This window comes from Lepisosteus platostomus, chromosome 26 (assembly GCF_059453375.1).
Source record: "Lepisosteus platostomus isolate fLepPlt1 chromosome 26, fLepPlt1.hap1, whole genome shotgun sequence".
In the NCBI taxonomy this organism is placed as follows: Eukaryota; Metazoa; Chordata; class Actinopteri; order Semionotiformes; family Lepisosteidae; genus Lepisosteus; species Lepisosteus platostomus.
Window position 1 is genome coordinate 14,449,524 of NC_142636.1, and position 24,194 is coordinate 14,473,717.

Here is a 24,194-nt window from a genome sequence, read left to right on the forward strand (position 1 = left end):
CTGGCTCTGTCCCCCTGCGGGACACCCTGCTCGAACCCTGAGCTGACCTGGCTCTGTCCCCCTGCGGGTCACCCTGCTCGAACCCTGAGCTGACCTGGCTCTGTCCCCCTGCGGGTCACCCTGCTCGAACCCTGAGCTGACCTGGCTCTGTCCCCCTGCGGGACACCCTGCTCGAACCCTGAGCTGACCTGGCTCTGTCCCCCTGCGGGTCACCCTGCTCGAACCCTGAGCTGACCTGGCTCTGTCCCCCTGCGGGACACCCTGCTCGAACCCTGAGCTGACCTGGCTCTGTCCCCCTGCGGGTCACCCTGCTCGAACCCTGAGCTGACCTCAGTGTTCCACTGTGAAATTCCTGGTACTTCATGTCAGAACAGATGAGAATGGACAAGACGTCCTCCTTCCTCTCTCTGTCTCTGTCCCCTCTGTCTTTCTCTCTGTCTGTCTCTCTACCTTCCTCTCTCTGTCCCTCTCTCCTCTCTCTTCTCCTCCTCTCTCCTCTCCTCCTCTCTCCCCCTGTCTCAACTCTCTCCCCTTTCTCTCCCCCTGTCTCTCCTCTCTCCCCCTGTCTCTCCTCTCTCCTCTCTCCTCTCTCCTCTCTCCTCTCTCCCCCTGTCTCTCTCGGTCTGCAGCAGGCTGGTGATGAATGGCTCTGTCTCTCAGACCAGCTCGTGTTCACTGTGCAGGGGAGCGAGGAGCTGTCAGTCAGTCAGCACCCTGCCTCAGAGCACCGGGTGCTGGGACAATAGTGACAGTCCCACAGACCCCCTGCGCCCCCACACTGACCGGACCGGCCCGCAGGATCGACACGAGGGACACTGCAGAAAGACTGAAGGCCGAGGAGCGAGGCAATGAAGGGAGCCAGCTAAAGCAGATGACTGGCTAACCTCATTAAGTGGCCTATTTGTTAATAATAATAATAATTCCTCACACTTATATTGGGCTTTTCTGGACACTCCACTCAAAGCGCTTTACAGGTCATGGGGATCCCCTCCAGCCCCAGCAATGTGCAGCCCACCTGGATGTCATCAGGCGAGCTGTCGAGCCCACCTGGAGGCATCAGGACAGAGACTCAAACTGCCGAGTTGAAGGAGTGATTATCAGGACCCTGTCCCTGTGACTGCAAGGGATCATGTTCGGGTCCCAGCTGGGACAGTGCTGTTGTACCCCTGAGGTACATCACTCTTAAGATCCTGGTTTTAAGAGGGTCATTACAACAGCGTGTCTCTCAGAGCAGGGCAGGCCAGTCCTGGTCCTGTAGAGACTGGTCACTGTGTCTGCAGGCCTGTCCAGTACTGGTCCTGTAGAGACCGATCACTGTGTCTGCAGGCCTGTCCAGCCCTGGAGGGCTGGTCAATGTCCTGGAGAGGGAGAACAACAGAGAGTAACAGAGACACGGCGGGAGAGAGAGACAGAGTTGGAGAATCGTACAGGAGTAAAAAGTTTTTCCAACTTTTCCACGGCGGAAGAGAAGACAATGTAGCTACACTGCCACCTTGTGGCACAATCCAGGAACTGCACATTTAACATTTTGCCTTTTATAGAGATACTGTTGAAGTACAAAGGATATAAATATAGATACAGTTACAGAAATTGATACCGTTATAGATATGGTGATTAACGTGATGTACGTTAATGTCTAATAACATGTTTTTATTGTAAATGTTCTGTTAATTGCTTTGGCAACAGTTTAATTCATTGGTCATGCCAATAAAGCTTTTTGTACTTTGAATGAGACGTAGGTAAGATACAGGTATAGGTATAGACATAAAGAGCTAGATATAATAAACATAATCACAGTAGAAGAAAAACATAATTAACATAACATAAAGCATAGATACAGAATTATCCAACTTGCTAATACTTTCCTCTTTCCCTGCCTTTTCCGTGATAAGGGCTCCTAAGCGCTCCTTGACAGGAACTCTGCTCAGGGGAACCTGTTGACCCGGGGGGACAGCTTTCCGCGCTGCACTGCTTGGTGTGGAGCAGCAGTCCTCCTCTGCCCCTCCGGAAACACAGACCAGGGCTGGATGAGACCGGGGTGCTGAAGCAGCAGGGTACATTTCCAGGCATGAATTCCTACAGTGCCCATCGGAGCGTTTTGAAGGCGGCGCTCTGTTTTTTCTAAATCGGGGAGGGGAGGGCGGTATGACAAGACGGGCAGGAGCACCCTCAAACCTTCATTCCTCATGTATGCCCCCCAGCCCTTCATAATCGGAAGCAAAGGAACCGTGTTGCTCACTAGGTCCACAGTCCTTGTTTCCCACACGGACAGGATTTCGAGTGGAGCTCAAGATGGCTGCGCACGGGGTTGTAGGCAGGGAGGTCAGTCGCCTTTAATTGTCCCGGCTCCGGGTAATAATACGGTATATACTTTCGTTAATAAAAACAGTATACACTGTTCAGCTAGTCAGGCCGTGACACAGCCCACGGTTTGGGTGGGTCTTCTTCTTCTTCACCTCCTCGCCCCCCCGAGCTCGCCATGCGCCTGTCCCTTCGGACTCTGATCTCCCACGGCCGCTATGGGCGGCGCATGGGGCTCGGACCCGAGTCCCGCATCAACATGCTGAGGAACATCCTGACCGGCCTGGTCCGACACGAGCGCATCGAGACCACCTGGGCGAGGGCCGACGAGGTGCGGATATACGCCGAGAAGGTAGGGTCGCCGCTAGCAGTGCCGCTCCTGCCGTCGCCGTTGCGGGCTGACCGCCTCAAGAGCCTCAGACACGTTGCCAACAAGCGCAGCGTCCCCGCGCGTTCAAGAGCGCGACCCCCGCCCCCTTTCTGCGACAGAGGCGCTAACACGGCTCCCCTCAGGTCCCACGGGTGTCCTGAGGCCGCTGTCGCTCTTACTGGCTGCTGTCTGACACGGCGTTCGGGAGCTGTGGGCTCCTGATGAAACTCGGGACCCAGTCTCAAGCCCCCCCCCCCCCCTCTCTCTCTCTCTCTCTCTCTCTCTCTCAATTTTCAATTCAATTCAATTCAAGGTGCTTTATTAGCATGACCGATGGGTACAATCAGTGTTGCCAAAGCAAATAAAAATAATAAAATTAACATAGAACAAAACAAAAAATAGAAGTAAAATAAAATCTACAGACATGTTACAGACATTTACAACAAAGACATATTATATAATATCGACATATACTGTAGGCGGCTGGAGCATTATTGGGAGACGGACTCACTGTTCCTCAGGCTGTGACAGGAGATCACATACTGGGCTGCCAGATCAACTGAGTTCCCTCCTCCCTCTCCCAGTAGGATTGGGACCTGTTGTGGTTTTGGCAGGTGTGGGAACTCTGGGATTAGATTTCTGAATTTCGGGAAGAATGTTTCTCTAATCCCAGAGTATCTGTCACAGTGCAGTAGGAAGTGCACCTCTGTCTCTATTTCTCCCTGCTGGCAGTGGGAGCACAGCCTGTCCTCTCTGGGCAGCCAGGTCTGCCTGTGTCGCCCAGTTTCTATGGCCAGGTTGTGGTCACTGAGCCTGTACTTCGTCAGGGTCTGTTTCTGTTTGTTATTTTTTATTTTGGTCAAATATTCAGCTAGTGTGTATTGTCTGTTTAAGGTTCTGTAGCATTCCAGTTTATGTTGTGTTTGTGTGTGTGTGTCCCAGTGTGTGAGATATTGCTGTTTGATCTGTGCTGTGATGTGGTTGAGTCTGGGTTGTGGTGCTCTAGCAGTGCTGTCCTGAGGCTGGTTAGTGTTGGTGTGGCTCAGGTCGGTGAGCCTCAGGACCAGCTGGCTCAGGGGGCTCTGTTTTGGGCTCAGCTCTTGGCTGAGCAGGGCTTTGTGGCGGTAGGAATTTTGGTCGCTGTTTTTTAGGTGTAGCCAATACTTTAATACTCTCTTCTGTATGTTTATCAATAGTGGGTACTGGCCTAATTCGGCCCTGCACCCGTTGTTAGGAGTTTTTCTCTGCACACGGAGGATGTTTCTACAGATCTCCATGTGCAGAGTTTCTGTGGGGTGTTTGTCCCATTGGGTGTAATCCTGGTCTGTGAGGGGACCCCAAACTTCACTGCCGTATAGGGCAATGGGTTGGATTACACTTTCAAATATTTGGAGCCAGATTCTTGTTGGTGGGTTGATGTTGAAGAGCCTCCTTCTTATTGCGTAGAAAGCCCTGAGTGCCTTCTCCCTCAGTGCCTTCACTGCCAGGTCAAAACTCCCGGAAGAGCTGATGGTGAGACCGAGATATGTGTAGCTGGATGTGTGCTCCAATGTGTTGTTGTTCAGTGTGAATTTGTACCTGTTTCCCTGAGGTCCCTGTTTCCCTGAGGTCTCTCTCTCTCTCTCTCGTTCCTCTAGCTGATTGACTTCGCCAAGAGAGGAGACACTGATGAGAAGGCAATGAAAATGGCCGACTTCTGGCTAACGGTACGTGCGTCTCTCTCAGTGCAGTGCTCATGTACTGGAGTGTCCAGTCAGTGTGTCTGTATTAACCCCTCTCTCTCTCAGTGCAGTGTTAATGTACTGGAGTGTCCAGTCAGTGTGTCTGTTTGAACCCCTCTCTCTCTCAGTGCAGTGTTAATGTACTGGAGTGTCCTGTCAGTGTGTCTGTATTAACCCCTCTCTCTCTCAGTGCAGTGTTCATGTACTGGAGTGTCCAGTCAGTGTGTCTGTATTAACCCACCTCTCTCTCTCAGTGCAGTGTTAATGTACTGGAGTGTCCAGTCAGTGTGTCTGTATTAACCCCTCTCTCTCAGTGCAGTGTTAATGTACTGGAGTGTCCAGTAAGTGTGTCTGTATTAACCCCTCTCTCTCAGTGCAGTGTTAATGTACTGGAGTGTCCAGTCAGTGTGTCTGTATGAACCCCTCTCTCTCTCAGTGCAGTGTTAATGTACTGGAGTGTCCAGTCAGTGTGTCTGTATGAACCCCTCTCTCTCTCAGTGCAGTGTTAATGTACTGGAGTGTCCAGTCAGTGTGTCTGTATGAACCCCTCTCTCTCTCAGTGCAGTGTTAATGTACTGGAGTGTCCAGTCAGTGTGTCTGTATGAACCCCTCTCTCTCTCAGTGCAGTGTTAATGTACTGGAGTGTCCAGTCAGTGTGTCTGTATGAACCCCTCTCTCTCTCAGTGCGGTGTTAATGTACTGGAGTGTCCAGTCAGTGTGTCTGTATTAACCCCTCTCTCTCTCAGTGCGGTGTTAATGTACTGGAGTGTCCAGTCAGTGTGTCTGTATTAACCCCTCTCTCTCTCAGTGCAGTGTTAATGTACTGGAGTGTCCAGTCAGTGTGTCTGTATTAACCTCTCTCTCTATCTAGGAGAAGGACCTGGTCCCCAAACTCTTCCAGGTGTTGGTACCCCGTTTCCAGGGACAGGATAGCCACTATACTCGTATGTTCCAGATCCCCAACCGCCAGAACCTGGACCGGGCCAAGATGGCGGTGCTGGAGTACAAGGGTAACCCCTACCCTCCTCTGATCACGCGGCGGCCGGACAGTGAGCACACGCTGCTGAATGTGCTTCTCCGCGGGTATCGGGAGGAGAGGGACCAGGGCGGGGCCAGCACCTCCCCCTGAGGCCCCAGGCTGGGCCGGGTCACTGCGGCCCAGTCGCCCTGAGGCCTCAGGGCTGCTCTGGACTGGGCCGGGTCACTGGGGTCCAGTTACAGTGTTTGATTCTGTGGCAGCCCGGCTCTTTCCTGCCTGTGTTCTCACTGACGCAGATCTCCGCCTTCCGGAATGCCGGGAGTCTGGGAGCGCAGGAGCTCGGACACAAGCACACACGGACACTGGGGGGCACTGCCGCAGGGGGGCACGGGGCTGCTCCACGGCCTGAGGGTTTCAGTGGGATACAAGACGTTGAAATAAAGACGGCTGTGGTTCACCCTGAGTCTGTGAGTCTGTGCTTGAAGGAGGGGATCCTGCGTCTCTCACACAGCGCGTCCACTGCATCTGCGACTCTGCTGCGTCTGCTTCGTCTGCGTGACTCTGCTGCGTCTGCTGCGTCTGCGTGACTCTGCGTGACTCTGCGTGACTCTGCGTGGCTCTGCGTGGCTCTGCGTGACTCTGAGTGGCCCTGCTTCGTCTGCGTGACTCTGCGTGACTCTGCGTGACTCTGCGTGACTCTGCGTGACTCTGCTGCGTCTGCCTGTCTGTGTGAGTCTGCGTGGCTCTGCTGCGTCTGCTTCGTCTGCCTGTGCCTGTCTGCGTGACTCTGCGTGACTCTGCGTGACTCTGCGTGACTCTGCTGCGTCTGCCTGTCTGCGTGAGTCTGCTGCGTCTGCTTGACTCTGAGTGGCTCTGCGTGACTCTGCGTGACTCTGCTGCGTCTGTCTGTCTGTGTGAGTCTACGTGGCTCTGCTGCGTCTGCTTCGTCTGCCTGTGCCTGTCTGCGTGACTCTGCGTGACTCTGCGTGACTCTGCGTGACTCTGCGTGACTCTGCTGCGTCTGCCTGTCTGCGTGAGTCTGCTGCGTCTGCTTGACTCTGAGTGGCTCTGCGTGACTCTGCGTGACTCTGCTGCGTCTGTCTGTCTGTGTGAGTCTACGTGGCTCTGCTGCGTCTGCTTCGTCTGCCTGTGCCTGTCTGCGTGACTCTGCGTGACTGTGTGGCTGCGTGTGGCTGACTGCATGTGCCTCACACCCATCACTGAAGGAACTATGAACCCCAACACTGGGTGCGACACTCCTCATTGAGAGAGCGGTGAACCCCAACACTGCGGATATAATACTCCTGGCTGAGGGAGCTGTGCACCCCGACACTGGGTTATTTCACACTATTGACCAGAGTCAATGAAGAACGACTCGAGACAGGAAGCTGAGGTCAGATAATTTATTCAACTCAATGTGTCGCACCGTCCCTGGCGCCATGGGGACACTCCCAGCGGGCGGCGCCAGTCTGAGAGGCAATGGTGTCCAGAGTCTTCGCTGGACGCTGGTCTTAGTTGCTGGCCATGGTGCTGGTCAGCCAGCTGGTGAACTGGCAGACCCTGGTGTAGACACCTGGGTGACCCTCCTCAGCACAGCCATACCCCCAGGACACCACACCCTGGAGCTGACCGCTACACACCACTGGACCCCCAGAGTCACCCTGAGAGAGAGAGAGAGAGAGGGGTTAATACAGACACACTGACTGGACACTCCAGTACATTAACACTGCACTGAGAGAGAGAGGGGTTAATACACACACACTGACTGGACACTCCAGTACATTAACACTGCACTGAGAGAGAGAGAGGGGTTAATACAGACACACTGACTGGACACTCCAGTACATTAACACTGCACTGAGAGAGAGGGGTTAATACAGACACACTGACTGGACACTCCAGTACATTAACACTGCACTGAGAGAGAGGGGTTCATACAGACACACTGACTGGACACTCCAGTACATTAACACTGCACTGAGAGAGAGAGGGGTTAATACAGACACACTGACTGGACACTCCAGTACATTAACACTGCACTGAGAGAGAGAGGGGTTAATACACACACACTGACTGGACACTCCAGTACATTAACACTGCACTGAGAGAGAGAGAGAGGTTAATACAGACACACTGACTGGACACTCCAGTACATTAACACTGCACTGAGAGAGAGGGGTTCATACAGACACACTGACTGGACACTCCAGTACATTAACACTGCACTGAGAGAGAGAGGGGTTAATACAGACACACTGACTGGACACTCCAGTACATTAACACTGCACTGAGAGAGAGAGGGGTTAATACACACACACTGACTGGACACTCCAGTACATTAACACTGCACTGAGAGAGAGAGGGGTTAATACAGACACACTGACTGGACACTCCAGTACATTAACACTGCACTGAGAGAGAGGGGTTCATACAGACACACTGACTGGACACTCCAGTACATTAACACCGCACTGAGAGGACAGGTGGTGTGCTGGGCTGGTCAGTACCTGGCAGGAGTCCTTTCCTCCCTCAACGTATCCGGCACAGAACATGGATGAGGTGATCATGCCAGGGTAGGCGTTGTCACAGTCCTGTTCGGACAGGATGGGGATGTCCAGGCACTGCAGCCTGTCTCCGCTCACTGAGGGAGGGGCAGACAGAGCAGAGAGTGAGGAAGGAGGCTCAGCCCTGAGGCCGAGGCGCTGGGGGCCCCTAGAGGGCGCTTGTGTCACTGCTTCATGGTCAGTGGCTCGCGGGCCGGCCGGCTGCTCACCCGAGCTCATGGTGTTGCCCCAGCCGGACACTCGGCACATGGTGCCCGCGGGGGCGCAGCTGGTGGGGAGGGGCACGGGCTGGATGTCGCTGTCCAGGGTGACGGGGCTCTGCAGCTTGATGAGCATGATGTCGTTGTCGATGGTGTAGGGGTTGTACTTGGGGTGGCGGATGACGCGCGACGAGGAGATGAACTGCTCCGTCCCCTCGGTCACCCTGATGTGGTGCTCCCCCAGGCGCACCTCTATACGGCTGTGGGGGAACACAGAGAGAGAGAGACAGGAGGGTGATGCCCCCTGACTGAGAACTGCAGAGGACGTCCTGTATCACACTGTCCTCCTGGCACACAGGCCAGAGACCAGAGATCAGAGACCAGAGTCACCGAGTCACACAGAGGCCAGAGGCCAGAGTCACACAGAGGCCAGAGACCAGAAACCAGAGTCACCGAGTCACACAGAGACCCGAGTCACACAGAGACCAGAGACCAGAGTCACACAGAGGCCAGAGACCAGAGACCAGAGTCACCGAGTCACACAGAGACCAGAGACCAGAGAGACAGGTACACAGACAGTCAGGTACACTAGACACTCACGATTTGTAGCAGTGCGCAGCCGACACCACCCACTGTGCATTGACCAGGGAGCCCCCACAGAAGTGATACCCAGCGTTCAGAGACACCTGCCAGGGCTGGGAGTGGGGCTGACACTCGTACCCCCCAACAATCTTATCATCGTCCAGGGCAGCTACAACACAGAGAGAGAGAGGGGTTCATACAGACACACTGACTGGACACTCCAGTACATTAACACTGCACTGAGAGAGAGAGGGGTTAATACAGACACACTGACTGGACACTCCAGTACATTAACACTGCACTGAGAGAGAGAGGGGTTAATACAGACACACTGACTGGACACTCCAGTACATTAACACCGCACTGAGAGAGAGAGGGGTTCATACAGACACACTGACTGGACACTCCAGTACATTAACACTGCACTGAGAGAGAGAGGGGTTCATACAGACACACTGACTGGACACTCCAGTACATTAACACTGCACTGAGAGAGAGAGGGGTTCATACAGACACACTGACTGGACACTCCAGTACATTAACACTGCACTGAGAGAGAGAGGGGTTAATACAGACACACTGACTGGACACTCCAGTACATTAACACTGCACTGAGAGAGAGAGGGGTTAATACAGACACACTGACTGGACACTCCAGTACATTAACACTGCACTGAGAGAGAGGGGTTAATACAGACACACTGACTGGACACTCCAGTACATTGACACTGCACTGAGAGAGAGAGGGGTTAATACAGACACACTGACTGGACACTCCAGTACATGAACAGATTAATTCGTTTAAATCGTTATGACACTCTCTACGTTAGTGCTGGTCCAACTCACCCACAGCTCCCAGAAGAAGGATGAAAACCAGACACCTCATGGCTGCTCGCAATCACAGTCCTGTTGGATGAGAGTCTCTCCTGGAACCCGGGGCTTTTATCCGCACGGCCTGCGGACCCCTCCCCCCTCGCGGGCCTCTGATTGGCCCTGCGGTGGGAAGGAGGCAGCTGCGTCCCTCTCTCTCTCTCAGCTGGGCCTCAAGGCCCCTGTGTTTTTTTCGGAACGTGGCGTCAGACTTGATAAAGTGTCTCCGGGCCCCTGGGTTCACTCGAGTTCACCTTCCCGCACACCCGGGCCGGGCTGCACCATCAGGGACCCAACAACTGACAGACCTGGAATCAATAAAAGACACTTGGAATTCAGGAAATGAAGCGCTTGACTGGACCCTGGCCTGCTCTGCAGGGCTGGGCCTGGCCAGGACTGAGGACAGAGAGCTCTGGGGAACACCAGGCTGCTGCTGTCAGCGGCGCGGGGGGACCACCAGGGGGCGCTCTCTTCCCTCTGGTCCAGAATACACACACTGTGCTGCAGGAGCTGTTAAACTGGGGTCCTGAGAATGGGGCCATTACAGGTCCCAGGACACTGGTCCTGAGAGTGGGGGTGTCAAACCCAGAGTCCTGACTGAACTCCACTCTGGACTGGACAGGCTGTCCTCCTTACAGTTCTGCCTTAATCCACCTGGTGCTGCAGTTTGTCTCTCCTCCCCCTGATCTGTGTGCAGTGGGGCAGCTGGTGCAGAACGACCCCTGTGTGTCTCCCAGCTGGGGCCGCTGGTGCAGAACGACCCCTGTGTGTCTCCCAGCTGGGGCTGCTGGTGCAGAACGACCCCTGTGTGTCTCCCAGCTGGGGCTGCAGGTGCAGAACGACCCCTGTGTGTCTCCCAGCTGGGGCCTCTGGTGCAGAATGACCCCTGTGTGTCTCCCAGCTGGGGCTGCTGGTGCAGAATGACCCGTGTGTGTCTCCCAGGTGGGACTGCTGGTGCAGAATGACCCCTGTGTGTCTCCAAGGTGGAGCTGCTCCTCAGCAGGGTCCTCTTATGTATGTGAAGTGATTTATGGGAAGCGCTGTATACAGTAAATGCAAGGAATTCTTCTTGTTAATCATGAGATTTTTTTTGCCATCAAGTTTCATAATCCAGATCCCATGTGCCCCACAGGGGCGATGAAGTGCCCGGCACCAGTGTGGGTCTAAGCAGGACTGGGGGGCGAATGGTGAACTGTGGGGGAGGGGGATGCCTCACTTCTTGCAGCGATGATCCATGTAGCCCTGTCCCCCAGACACTTGAGAGCCCCAAAATCACTCTCCTGCGAAGGGACACCCCACACTCAGACTGCCCCCCTCCCCGAGCCCACAGAGGACCGGACAGGACTCTCCAGCTGTGTAACCGCCCAGCTCTCCATACCTTCCTTAAAGCCCAGATCAATAATCAATAATCGGGAACGACTGGCGTGCTCACCAAGGGAGAACATCCTCCCCTTCGTCTCTGGACTGTGGGAGGAAACCCAGGGGGCCATGCAAGCTCCACACACAAGGATCACCAGGCCTGGAATAGAAGACGGGCCTGTCTGTGGGAACGTGCAGGGTGTTACCTGGGGGCAGTTAATGAATAATTACCCTCAGGCTAATCTCAAGGCCCCTGGGCTGAACAGGGTGCTGCGGGGGGGCGTGTCTGAAGGAGGGGGGGTCAGCGTGTGCTCCATATAATTGCCAGGGAATCCCGACTCCGGCCTCATCGCTGATCTGCATCCACAGGGAATCATGAGGACTCTGGCTCTCCTCCTGCTGGCCGGCATCGCTGGTGAGTAACGAACCATCAGAACCGCCTTACTTGAGAGATTAAAGAATTCACTGAGAAGGGGTTAAAGAGGGACACTAGAAAATAATATTAACATCTGTGATGTATATATATATGATATATCTTTGTAGAGAATTTTCCTCTCTCTCAGTGCAGTGTTAATGTACTGGAGTGTCCAGTCAGTGTGTCTGTATTAACCCCTCTCTCTCAGTGCAGTGTTCATGTACTGGAGTGTCCAGTCAGTGTGTCTGTATTAACCCCTCTCCCTCTCAGTGCAGTGTTAATGTACTGGAGTGTCCAGTCAGTGTGTCTGTATGAACCCCTCTCTCTCTCAGTGCAGTGTTAATGTACTGGAGTGTCCAGTCAGTGTGTCTGTATGAACCCCTCTCTCTCAGTGCAGTGTTAATGTACTGGAGTGTCCAGTCAGTGTGTCTGTATTAACCCCTCTCTCTCAGTGCAGTGTTAATGTACTGGAGTGTCCAGTCAGTGTGTCTGTATTAACCCCTCTCTCTCAGTGCAGTGTTAATGTACTGGAGTGTCCAGTCAGTGTGTCTGTATTAACCCCTCTCTCTCAGTGCAGTGTTCATGTACTGGAGTGTCCAGTCAGTGTGTCTATATTAACCCCTCTCTCTCAGTGCAGTGTTAATGTACTGGAGTGTCCAGTCAGTGTGTCTGTATTAACCCCTCTCTCTCAGTGCAGTGTTCATGTACTGGAGTGTCCAGTCAGTGTGTCTATATTAACCCCTCTCTCTCAGTGCAGTGTTAATGTACTGGAGTGTCCAGTCAGTGTGTCTGTATTAACCCCTCTCTCTCAGTGCAGTGTTCATGTACTGGAGTGTCCAGTCAGTGTGTCTGTATTAACCCCTCTCTCTCTCAGTGCAGTGTTAATGTACTGGAGTGTCCAGTCAGTGTGTCTGTATTAACCCCTCTCTCTCTCAGTGCAGTGTTAATGTACTGGAGTGTCCAGTCAGTGTGTCTGTATGAACCCCTCTCTCTCTCTGTGTTGTAGCTGCACTGGACGATGATAAGATTGTTGGGGGGTACGAGTGTCAGCCCCACTCCCAGCCCTGGCAGGTGTCTCTGAACGCTGGGTATCACTTCTGTGGGGGCTCCCTGGTCAATGCACAGTGGGTGGTGTCGGCTGCGCACTGCTACAAATCGTGAGTGTCTAGTGTACCTGACTGTCTGTGTACCTGTCTCTCTGGTCTCTGGTCTCTGTGTGACTCGGTGACTCTGGTCTCTGGTCTCTGGCCTCTGTGTGACTCTGGTCTCTGGCCTCTGGCCTCTGGCCTCTGTGTGACTTGGTGACTCTGGTCTCTGGTCTCTGGTCTCTGGTCTCTGGTCTCTGGTCTCTGGCCTCTGTGTGACTCTGGTCTCTGGTCTCTGGCCTCTGTGAGACTCTGATCTCTGGTCTCTGGCCTGTGTGCCAGGAGGACAGTGTGATACAGGACGTCCTCTGCAGTTCTCAGTCAGGGGGCATCACCCTCCTGTCTCTCTCTCTCTGTGTGCCCCCACAGCCGTATAGAGGTGCGCCTGGGGGAGCACCACATCAGGGTGACCGAGGGGACGGAGCAGTTCATCTCCTCGTCGCGCGTCATCCGCCACCCCAAGTACAACCCCTACACCATCGACAACGACATCATGCTCATCAAGCTGCAGAGCCCCGTCACCCTGGACAGCGACATCCAGCCCGTGCCCCTCCCCACCAGCTGCGCCCCCGCGGGCACCATGTGCCGAGTGTCCGGCTGGGGCAACACCATGAGCTCGGGTGAGCAGCCGGCCGGCCCGCGAGCCACTGACCATGAAGCAGTGACACAAGCGCCCTCTAGGGGCCCCCAGCGCCTCGGCCTCAGGGCTGAGCCTCCTTCCTCACTCTCTGCTCTGTCTGCCCCTCCCTCAGTGAGCGGAGACAGGCTGCAGTGCCTGGACATCCCCATCCTGTCCGAACAGGACTGTGACAACGCCTACCCTGGCATGATCACCTCATCCATGTTCTGTGCCGGATACGTTGAGGGAGGAAAGGACTCCTGCCAGGTACTGACCAGCCCAGCACACCACCTGTCCTCTCAGTGCGGTGTTAATGTACTGGAGTGTCCAGTCAGTGTGTCTGTATGAACCCCTCTCTCTCTCAGTGCAGTGTTAATGTACTGGAGTGTCCAGTCAGTGTGTCTGTATTAACCCCCCTCTCTCTCTCAGTGCAGTGTTAATGTACTGGAGTGTCCAGTCAGTGTGTCTGTATTAACCCCTCTCTCTCTCAGTGCAGTGTTAATGTACTGGAGTGTCCAGTCAGTGTGTCTGTATTAACCCCTCTCTCTCTCAGTGCAGTGTTAATGTACTGGAGTGTCCAGTCAGTGTGTCTGTATTAACCCCTCTCTCTCTCAGTGCAGTGTTAATGTACTGGAGTGTCCAGTCAGTGTGTCTGTATTAACCCCTCTCTCTCTCAGTGCAGTGTTAATGTACTGGAGTGTCCAGTCAGTATGTCTGTATTAACTCCTCTCTCTCTCTCAGGGTGACTCTGGGGGTCCAGTGGTGTGTAGCGGTCAGCTCCAGGGTGTGGTGTCCTGGGGGTATGGCTGTGCTGAGGAGGGTCACCCAGGTGTCTACACCAGGGTCTGCCAGTTCACCAGCTGGCTGACCAGCACCATGGACAGCAACTAAGACCAGCGTCCAGCGAAGACTGAACCAACTGTCCACCACAATCACTATTGCGATCAGGGGGGCTTTTGATATCTGTTCATCCCTCTTCAGTTTGTTTTTCAGCAGAATATAATAAAATAATTCATGAACCAAAATGGAGCCCGTCTGAGTGTATGTCCATGTGCAGGGCACAAACTAAACTCTGCTGTCATATCTTATATCTTAATGAACTTAATGACTGTTAATGACAGAACACTGACAGAAATCTTTGTACATGAAACACAGTGCCCATTACAGGGCTGTGTCTTTCCTGAACACTGACTGTAATATTATATACATGAAACACAGTGACTATTACAGGACCATGTCTTTCCTGAACACTGACAGTACTATTATATACATAAAACACAGTGACTATTACAGGACTGTGTCTTTACTGAACACTGACTGTAATATTTTACAGAGGAAGCACAGTGACTATTACAGGACTGTCTTGACTGAACACTGACTGTAATATTTCATACATGGAACACAGTGGCTACTACTTGAGAGTGAGAGCAGAGTTTATGGTCATGTGCACAAGTGCAATGAAATGCCTATTTGCATGTCTGCTCCTGTACAAAGACATCAAGGAAACAGCAAAATACAAAAACACAGAACAGCGGCAGCAACAACAAGTTAAGTAGCAGACGCCTGAGTGTGAGTCAGACGTGGGGGTAGAGTTCAGGAATCTGACAGCCTGAGGGAAGTGGACCTGTTACGCCGGTATGCAAACTGCAGGGGGTCTAAGCACTCAGGTACCACTGTGTTAATGAGCCCCAACACCAGCCTTTCGAAGCATTTCATGATGGTGGGTGTTAATCATTAAAAAGGTGGCAGTATTTTTCTTTGGGACTGGAATAATCATAGTTTTCTTAAAACACAGGGGAACAAAAGATGGTAAAAGCGAAAGGTTAAAAATATCTGTGAAAACCGTGAAAACTGTGACTGTGACTTTACTAAACACAGAGTACAATACTTTTATAAATGAAACACAGTAATTATTAAAAGACTTTAATATTTCATACATGGAGCATGGTGGTTAGCGTTTCTGCCTCTGAATACAAGCTCGCTGGGTTAAATTCTGATGATGGGCTCCACCTCCCCAAACCTTGTAGGTTCTAACCCCTGTTTGTGTGGGTTTCTTCCAGGTGGTCCAGTTTCCTCCCACAGGAGGAAGGTGCTGGCTTGGGGGCAGATTGGCCCTGGTGTGAGTGTGTGCGTGTCTGTGTGCGTCTGTGTGCTCTGGACTGGCTTTTTTTCCATCCTCCACACATTGCTTGTCAAGATAGACTTCTGCTGGCCTGCAACCCTGAATTAAATACAGTGGTTAGAAAACAGATGAATGGACAGTGATTAATACATAACTGTCTTTACTAAAAACTGACTGTTCATATTTTACTCATGAAGCACAGTGACTATTACAGGACTGTCTCTTTACTGAACACTGATTGTAATATTTTACTCATGAACCACAGTGACTATTACAGGACTGTCTCTTTACTGAACACTGACTGTAATATTTTACTCATGAAGCACAGGGACTATTACAGGACTGTGTCTTTACTGAACACTGACTGTAATATTTTATACATGAAGCACTGTGACTACTACACGACTGTCTCTTTACTGAACACTGATTGTAATATTTTAATAATGAAGCATAGTGACTATTACATGCCCGTGTCTTTACTGAACACTGACTGTAATGTATAAAACTATTACAGGACTGTATCATTATCTTTATAATTTTTTTAGTATGATTTGTGTTGCATGTTGTAGAACTGGACTTGTCTTGAAGAGTAATGGTTCAGAATTAGCCCAGTTTTATTTTTTTCATTTACACAGAAAACGTTTCTTTTTTTTTCTTTTTTTGACATACAAATGAGGCAGGGCAGCAGCTTGGAGGAAGTCTGTTTATTTAGGGTCGCTGACATGATGTCATCCCAAGGCTCCGCGAGACACCAGGGGTCGTGTCCTGGCCAGGGGCCGAGGGGGAGAGGAGGGAGGGAGGCACTGGTGTCACCGTGGTATCTGGTTGCCGTGGTGCCTAGTAGGTGGAGATGATGTCATTGATCCAGGGCAGCAGGGCACAGACCTTGGTGTAGACGCCAGGGTGGTTGGGCTCAGCACAGCCGTACCCCCAGGACACGATGCCCTGCAGCTGCCGGTTACACACCAGCGGCCCACCGGAGTCCCCCTGCCAGAGTCCAATTCAGGCCCGTTAGAGTGGAGAACAACATCTGAACACACAAGTGCGTGTAAAACGGAGAACAGGAGGCACAGGAGCTGTGGGAGTATGAAACACACTGCCCCACCACGTTGTAGGAGTCTCTCAAAAACCGCCAGAATGAGATCCTGGGCTCAACTAACTCCTTACAACCCGATGGACAGAGCCTTTCAGAGAGACAGAGAGGGCAGCACAGCCTCCTTCACCCCCCACAGCTGGCCACTGACTCACCTGGCAAGCGTCCTTGCCACCCTCCAGGTACCCGGCGCACAGCATGGTGCTGGTGATCATGCCAGGATAGGAGTTGTCACAGTCCCGCTGGCTCAGGACGGGCACGTCCACACACTGCAAGTTGAAGGGGTTGAAGACTGGAGCGAGAGGAGAGAGAGGAGAGAGGAGGTGACGAGGGAGAGGAGGAGAGATGAAGGAGAGGAGAAAGAGGAGAGAGAGGAAGAAGAGTGGAGAGAGGAGGAGAGGAGAGAGAGGAAGGAGAGGAGGAGGAGAGGAGCAGAGGAGAGAGATTAGAGAGAGGAAGGGGAGCAGGAGAGCAGGAGAGGAGGAGAGGGGTTCATGAGGAGGAGAGGAGCAGAGGAGAGAGATTAGAGAGAGGAAGGGGAGCAGGAGAGCAGGAGAGGAGGAGAGGGGTTCATGAGGAGGATAGGAGCAGAGGAGAGAGATTAGAGAGAGGAAGGGGAGCAGTAGAGCAGGAGAGGAGGAGAGGGGTTCATGAGGAGGAGAGGAGCAGAGGAGAGAGATTAGAGAGAGGAAGGGGAGCAGGAGAGCAGGAGAGGAGGAGAGGGGTTCATGAGGAGGATAGGAGCAGAGGAGAGAGATTAGAGAGAGGAAGGGGAGCAGGAGAGCAGGAGAGGAGGAGAGGGGTTCATGAGGAGGAGAGGAGCAGAGGAGAAAGATTAGAGAGAGGAAGGGGAGCAGGAGAGCAGGAGAGCAGGAGAGGAGGAGAGGGGTTCATGAGGAGGAGAGGAGCAGAGGAGAGAGATTAGAGAGAGGAAGGGGAGCAGGAGAGCAGGAGAGGAGGAGAGGGGTTCATGAGGAGGAGAGGAGCAGAGGAGAGAGATTAGAGAGAGGAAGGGGAGCAGGAGAGCAGGAGAGGAGGAGAGGGGTTCATGCACTCTACTGCACACATTGCTGTCTCAGGCTGCCCATGCCACCACTTCCTCTCGCCCCCTGTGCCATCCTCCTAGCGCGGGTCCTGTTCAGCTACTCCCCGCCATTCCCAGTTTCTGTGCAGAGCCTGTGGGACTCGAGGGACCCCGGACAGACCCCGCGAGGGCCATCGCCGCCAGGCGCGCAGTAAGGAGGGCACACTCGTACCTCCGTCCGTGACGATGTTGCCCCAGCCAGACACGACGCACCAGTCCTCCGGGGCGGGGCAGGCGGAGGGCAGGGCGACAGGGCTGACGTAGGCGTTGATGGAGACGCGCTGAGTCAGCTTCAGCAGCATGATGTCGTGGTCCATGGTCTGGTAGTCGTAGCTCTGGTGCCAGTAGATGCTCTGCACTGACATGTACTGCTCTGTGCCCTCGTACTCCCAGATGTGGTGATCTCCCAGTATGACCATCTGGGAATAGGGACTACAGGCAGAGAGACACTCACTGTACATTAACACTGCCCTGAGAGAGAGAGGGGTTAATACAGACACACTGACTGGACACTCCAGTACATTAACACTGCACTGAGAGAGAGAGGGGTTAATACAGACACACTGACTGGACACTCCAGTACATTAACACTGCACTGAGAGAGAGAGGGGTTAATACAGACACACTGACTGGACACTCCAGTACATTAACACTGCACTGAGAGAGAGAAGGGTTCATACAGACACACTGACTGGACACTCCAGTACATTAACACTGCACTGAGAGAGAGGGGTTAATACAGACACACTGACTGGAGTCTCTAGTGCTGTCAGAGCATTCCAAGCTCACTCATCAGTGCTTGTTCAGTGCCTCACTTACACAATCCCAGCACACTCCTGCACATATCCATGGAAAATCAATATTCTGACACTGGTACTATTCCAGTTATCCTAACACACTCTATGGAAGGATCCTAGTTATTCCCAGCTCATTCCCTGGTGCGATCCCAGCACACTCACTTGAGCCAGCAGTGGGCAGCAGAGATCACCCACTGGTCATTGATGAGGGAGCCCCCACAGAAGTGGTACCCCGCATTCAGAGAGGCCTGCCAGGGCTGGGAGTGTGGCCGGCACTCATATCCTCCGATGATCTTGTCATCCTCCACTGGAGCCGCAGCTGGAGTCAGGAGAGAGTGGGACAGACCTCAAGAAGTGTGAGAATCACACCGTCTACCTGCTGCTGTCTGGCACTGGCCTCCTGAACGTCTGTGCATCACCTGCTCCTGCTTCTGTCTGACTCTCTGAGATCGGTGTGTGTCTGACTCTCTGAGATCTGTGTCTGTCTGAGATCTGTGTCTGTCTGAGATCTATGTCTGTCTATCAAACATCAGTGTCTGTCTGTCTCTGTGTTTCTGTGAGAGCCTGTCTGTCTCTGTGTGTCTGTGAGAACCTGTCTGTCTCTGTGTGTCTGTGAGAGTCTGTCTGTCTCTGTGTGTCTGTGAGAGTCTGTCTCTGTGTGTCTGTGAGAGCCTGTCTGTCTCTGTGTGTCTGTGAGAGTCTGTCTCTGTGTGTCTGTGAGAGCCTGTCTGTCTCTGTGTGTCTGTGAGAACCTGTCTGTCTCTGTGTGTCTGTGAGAGTCTGTCTGTCTCTGTGTGTCTGTGAGAACCTGTCTGTCTCTGTGTGTCTGTGAGAGCCTGTCTGTCTCTGTGTGTCTGTGAGAGTCTGTCTCTGTGTGTCTGTGAGAGCCTGTCTGTCTCTGTGTGTCTGTGAGAGTCTGTCTCTGTGTGTCTGTGAGAGCCTGTCTGTCTCTGTGTGTCTGTGAGAGTCTGTCTCTGTGTGTCTGTGAGAGCCTGTCTGTCTCTGTGTGTCTGTGAGAGCCTGTCTGTCTCTGTGTGTCTGTGAGAGTCTGTTTCCTTGTGTCATTACCTGTGACTCCCAGGAGCACCAACACGAGGAAGGAGATCATACTGCCAACACTAAATCTTCAGCCCGACTGTAAGAGGGGCTTGACCAGCCTGTGCTTTATAGTCCTCAGAGGGGCTCTGCGCACCCCTGCTTACCGACACGCAGCGCTGTGGCGCAATCACCCACCCAGGAACAGGGCCCCGCGCTCCTGCAGCAGCTGGGACACTCCCAGCCTTGTGGAGACATGCAGACAGCACCTGGCACAGCTGGCACCACACCTCTGCTAACCTGCACTGGGACAGGGGGCGGTTCTGTCTTCACTTACTGTGTCTGCCGTGCCACTCCGCAGTAATACTGGTAATACAGCCCAGGCAGAGAAGGGGAAAAGCACAGTACAGTGCAGTAAAGCCCAATGAGATCAGGGTAAAAGCACAGTACAGGGCAGCAAAGCCCAGTGAGATCAGAGTAAAAGCACAGTACAGGGCAGTAAAGCCCAGTGAGATCAGGGTAAGAGCACAGTGCAGTGCAGTAAAGCCCAGTGAGATCAGGGTAAAAGCACAGTACAGTGCAGTAAAGCCCAGTGAGATCAGGGTAAGAGCACAGTACAGTGCAGTAAAGTCCAGTGAGATCAGAGTAAAAGCACAGTACAGTGCAGTAAAGCCCAGTGAGATCAGGGTAAGAGCACAGTACAGTGCAGTAAAGCCCAGTGAGATCAGGGTAAGAGCACAGTCCAATGCAGTAAAGCCCAGTGAGTGCAGGTTTGGGCACAGAGAGGCTGGTACAGTAACTCATGACACCAGCTGTGGGTGAAACCATGACAGCACGGTCAGCTCAGGGTTCAGGTGACCCCAGGAAGACTCTTGAGACAATACTGGGCTGACTCTGATCTGGCCCTGATCTTATCCTGAGTTTGCCCTGGCTGACCCTTGTGTGACCCCGATCTGGCCCTAGTCTGACCTCGATCTCCCCTGGGCTGATCTTACACTGGCTGTCAGATGGCCCTGCTCTGGCCCTGCGCTGGCCCTGGGCTGACCCTGAGCTGTGTGAGACTGCCATGTGGCTCAGCCTGCCCATGACCTACCCTGGTCTGGGGACTTTTCTCTTTTCTTCATAAACAACTTCAGCTCCGACAGTCAGGTCCTGCGCTTGTTTAAGAAGAGAAAGTGCGATTGTGTAGGTTATCCATTAACCAGGGAGAGGGGAGAGGGGTATAAAAGACAGGCACAGGTCTTCTGCCTCCTGAAGCACACCGCCCACACCTGCTGGACATGATGAGAGACCTGGTTCTGCTACTGCTCTTCGGAGCTGCTGGTAAAAAGAGAGGAGCTGCAGCAGCTGTTACTGCTGCTGATACTCTTATTACTACTGTTATTACTACCGCTGCTGTTATTACTACTGATATTACTGATAGTGTTACTGCTGCTGATACTCATTATTACTGTTATTACTACTGATATTACTGATACTGTTACTGCTGCTGCTGCTCTTGTTACTGATACTGTTACTGCTGATCATACTCTTATTACTACTGTTATTACTACCGCTGCTGTTATTACTACTGATATTACTGATAGTGTTACTGCTGCTGATACTCATTATTACTGTTATTACTACTGCTGCTGTTATTACTCCTAATATTACTGATACTGTTACTGCTGCTGCTGCTCTTGTTACTGATACTGTTACTGCTGATCATACTCTTATTACTACTGTTATTACTACCGCTGCTGTTATTACTACTGATATTACTGATACTGTTACTGCTGCTGCTACTCTCATTACTGCTGTTATTACTACTGCTGATGTTATTACTCCTAATATTACTGATACTGTTTCTGCTGCTGATACTCTTATTACTGACACTGTTACTGCTGCTGGTACTGTTATTACTGCTGCTGATGTTATGACTCCTGATATTACTGGTACAGTTGCATGCTGCTAGTTTGTCCAGTCCCACATGTTGAGAAAAGGCGTGTCCTGACGGACTGTGGGTCTCTTACAGTGGCCGTCCCCATGGAGGACGGGAGGATCATTGGGGGACAGGAGTGCACCCCGAACTCCAAGCCCTGGATGGCCTCCCTCAACTACGGCTATCACTTCTGCGGGGGTGTCCTCATCAACGACCAGTGGGTGCTCTCCGTCGCCCACTGCTGGTACAAGTGAGTAACGCCCTCGTGCCTGTGCCGCGGAGGAGAGGCTGGCGGGTCTGGTGCGCTGTGTACACGGGCTCTCCTCTCCTCTCCCCACTCGCAGCCCCTACTACATGCAGGTGATTCTGGGAGAACACAACGTGCGCAGGTTCGAGGGCACGGAGCAGCTGATGAAGACCAACACCATCGTGTGGCACCCCTCCTACGACTACCAGACCCTGGACCACGACATCATGATGATCAAGCTCTTCCACCCGGCCCGGCTCACCGGCGCCGTGCGGCCCATCAGCCTGCCCTCGGGCTGCCCCAGAGCGGGGCAGAGTTGTGTGGTGTCAGGCTGGGGCAGCATGCAGACGGACGGAGGTGAGGAGAGGGGGTCAGGTCTTAACTCCTCTGTGTCTCCCCCTCTCCTCCTGCCCTCCTCTGACTCTCTCTCCTCTCTACTCTAACTCTCCTCTCTCATCTTTTTCTTATTTCTCTCCCTCTCTGCTCTTGAAATTCTCTGCTCTTTTCTCTTTCTCCTCTCTCTCCTCTCTTACTCTCCTGTCTCTCTCTCCTCTCTCACTCTCCTGTCTCTCTCCTCTCTCTCCTCTCTCTTCTGTCTCTCCTCTCTCACTCTCCTGTCTTTCTCTCTCCTCTCTCACTCTTCTGTCTTTCTCTCTCCTCTCTCTCCTCTCTTACTCTCCTGTCTCTCTCTCCTCTCTCACTCTCCTGTCTTTCTCTCTCCTCTCTCTCCTCTCTTACTCTCCTGTCTCTCTCTCCTCTCTTACTCTCCTGTCTCTCTCCTCTCTCTCCTCTCTCACTCTCCTGTCTTTCTCTCTCTTCTCTCTCCTCTCTCACTCTCCTGTCTCTCTCTCTCCTCTCTCTCCTCTCTCACTCTCCTGTCTCTCTCTCCTCTCTCACTCTCCTGTCTTTCTCTGTCCTCTCTCTCCTCTCTCACTCTCCTGTCTCTCTCTCCTCTCTCTCCCCAAGCGAATGGTGCCACTGTCCTGCAGTGTCTGGAGGTTCCTGTCCTCAGCCAGGCCCAGTGTGAGACAGCCTATCCTGGGATGATCACCAGCACCATGATGTGCGCTGGCTACCTGGAAGGAGGGAGAGACGCCTGCAATGTGTGTACCGCCACACCGCTCACTGTACACTCTTGCCCGCGCCCCCCAGGGGGCAGCGCTGAGCAAGTCTCAGTTCTCACGTTTCTGAGCCAGTATTCATTGCACCCTTAGATTTCCATAACAATCAAAACGTCGTTCAGCAGGTCTGACGTCGACGTCGTTTATTAAACGGGCGCTTCCTGTTCTGTGGCCGTGACTCTGAAAGGTCCGGATCCGTGCTGGAACTGGGCCAGCACCACGCTCCTCCCTGGCCCAGTTTCTGCTGGAGGCCGTGTCCTGCCAGACCCCTGCCAGCAGGAGGCGCTGTCAGCCGCTGAATCAGCAGCCCGGCCTCTCTGTGTGTCCCCGCAGGGCGACTCCGGCAGCCCCCTGGTGTGCGGAGGAGAGCTGCAGGGCCTGGTGTCCTGGGGTCAGGGCTGTGCTCAACCCGGCTACCCTGGCGTCTACACCAAGATCTGCAGCCTGCTGTCCTGGATCACCAGCACCATGGCTGCCAACTGAGCCCACCTCTCTCCCTCTCTCCTCTTCCCTATCTCCCTCTCTCCCCTCTCTCCCCACTCTCTCCACTCTCTCCACTCTCCCTATCTCCTATCTCTTTCCTCTCCCCCTTCTCTCTCCCCTCTCTCCCCTCTCTCCCCATCTCCTCTCTCCCCTCTCTCTCCTCTTCCCTATCTCCCTCACTACCCTCTCTCCTCTTCCCTCCCTCTCTCCCCTCTCTCCCCTCTCTCCCCTCTCTTCCTATCTCCTCTCTCTCCTCTCTCTCTCCCCTCTCTCTCCTTGAGCTAGACAAAGGAAGGAAAGCTACAGTGACTTCCTTGGCTGGGGAAATGACTGAAGGAACAATAAAGCTCTTTAATGAAGTCCCTCTGCATGTTGTCCTGTTTCTGACACTGACACCTGAAACGCCAGTGGGCGGGGATCGGTCTCTGCTCCGCCCACACGAGCCCCAGGGGAGGGGCAGGCAGCCCCTTCGAGCCGTCTGGTTGGCTGGTCAGGCAGACAAAAGCAGAAGCAGGCCTTGCTGTCATTGGTCGGGCAGTCCATCTGTCATCCACCTAGACCCGAACCTTGTTCAAGGGCTCAGACGCCTCGCAGTTGCCTGTGTGTGTCCGTGTGTCTGAGGGTAATACCCCGACTCCCGCAGTGCAGCTCTGCGCGTGCTTTCCCTGTTCTTTCTCATGGGACACTGACAGCTGCTGTGGATATACAGTAGGGCAATTTCTGTCACCACGGAGCAGGGAAGGGCTCGTTCCAGGCCGGAAGGTAAAGAGAGTCTGAGGAAGCTCCACAGCCAAAACATTGTGCTTGTTTTCTTTATAAACGCCACCTAGAGGTCAGGGGCCAGAGGTCAGAGAGCAGGACTCGGGATAAGGGACCAGGGTCTCGATCCCGGTGTCAGCACTAGAGGTTCAGTGTTGAGTATAGGGCCGAGGTGAGCCGCAGGGGTTACAGTTCAGGAGAGGAGTCAGAGTTCAGAGTTAGGTGGTCAGAGGTCAAGGGTCAGGACCGGTGTTTTCCCTTCAGAGTAGATGAGTGTTACGAGCGTCACTGCCCCTGCGACTCTGTCCGTGGTTCGGTGCTTGTAGACTGGGAAGCCGACTGGGAATGTAGAGTGGGAGCCAGCGTCCCAGGCTGGGTGGAGGGTTGTGGCTGGAGAAAGACACTGC

At 53.2% G+C, this 24,194-nt stretch overlaps 5 protein-coding genes across 5 annotated transcripts; 3 read left to right on the forward strand and 2 right to left on the reverse strand.

The window, feature by feature from the left end:
• The first annotated feature begins 2,079 nt into the window (after positions 1-2,079).
• mrpl17 (mitochondrial ribosomal protein L17) lies at positions 2,080-5,828 on the forward strand. The gene is made up of 3 exons (XM_088621340.1): positions 2,080-2,653; positions 4,309-4,377; positions 5,264-5,828. The coding sequence occupies exons 1-3, from the start codon at positions 2,480-2,482 to the stop codon at positions 5,519-5,521; spliced, it is 501 nt and encodes a 166-aa protein (XP_088477466.1). The 5' UTR covers positions 2,080-2,479; the 3' UTR covers positions 5,522-5,828.
• Positions 5,829-6,760: 932 nt separating this feature from the next.
• Positions 6,761-9,705, reverse strand: LOC148640309 (trypsin-1-like). The gene is made up of 5 exons (XM_088621323.1): positions 9,564-9,705; positions 8,736-8,886; positions 8,145-8,395; positions 7,879-8,012; positions 6,761-7,032 (listed from the first exon to the last, which is right to left on the reverse strand). The coding sequence occupies exons 1-5, from the start codon at positions 9,601-9,603 to the stop codon at positions 6,883-6,885; spliced, it is 726 nt and encodes a 241-aa protein (XP_088477449.1). The 5' UTR covers positions 9,604-9,705; the 3' UTR covers positions 6,761-6,882.
• A 1,526-nt stretch (positions 9,706-11,231) lies between these two features.
• Positions 11,232-14,150, forward strand: LOC148640310 (trypsin-2-like). The gene is made up of 5 exons (XM_088621324.1): positions 11,232-11,361; positions 12,368-12,518; positions 12,876-13,126; positions 13,259-13,392; positions 13,867-14,150. Exons 1-5 carry the CDS (start codon positions 11,322-11,324, stop codon positions 14,014-14,016), a joined length of 726 nt encoding a protein of 241 aa, XP_088477450.1. The 5' UTR covers positions 11,232-11,321; the 3' UTR covers positions 14,017-14,150.
• A 1,786-nt stretch (positions 14,151-15,936) lies between these two features.
• On the reverse strand, positions 15,937-19,432 carry LOC148640311 (serine protease 1-like). The gene is made up of 5 exons (XM_088621321.1): positions 19,290-19,432; positions 18,384-18,540; positions 17,597-17,856; positions 16,496-16,632; positions 15,937-16,234 (listed from the first exon to the last, which is right to left on the reverse strand). The coding sequence occupies exons 1-5, from the start codon at positions 19,327-19,329 to the stop codon at positions 16,085-16,087; spliced, it is 744 nt and encodes a 247-aa protein (XP_088477447.1). The 5' UTR covers positions 19,330-19,432; the 3' UTR covers positions 15,937-16,084.
• A 988-nt stretch (positions 19,433-20,420) lies between these two features.
• On the forward strand, positions 20,421-23,387 carry LOC148640312 (trypsin-like). The gene is made up of 5 exons (XM_088621319.1): positions 20,421-20,579; positions 21,271-21,427; positions 21,522-21,781; positions 22,391-22,527; positions 22,879-23,387. Exons 1-5 carry the CDS (start codon positions 20,537-20,539, stop codon positions 23,026-23,028), a joined length of 747 nt encoding a protein of 248 aa, XP_088477445.1. The 5' UTR covers positions 20,421-20,536; the 3' UTR covers positions 23,029-23,387.
• Positions 23,388-24,194: the final 807 nt, after the last annotated feature.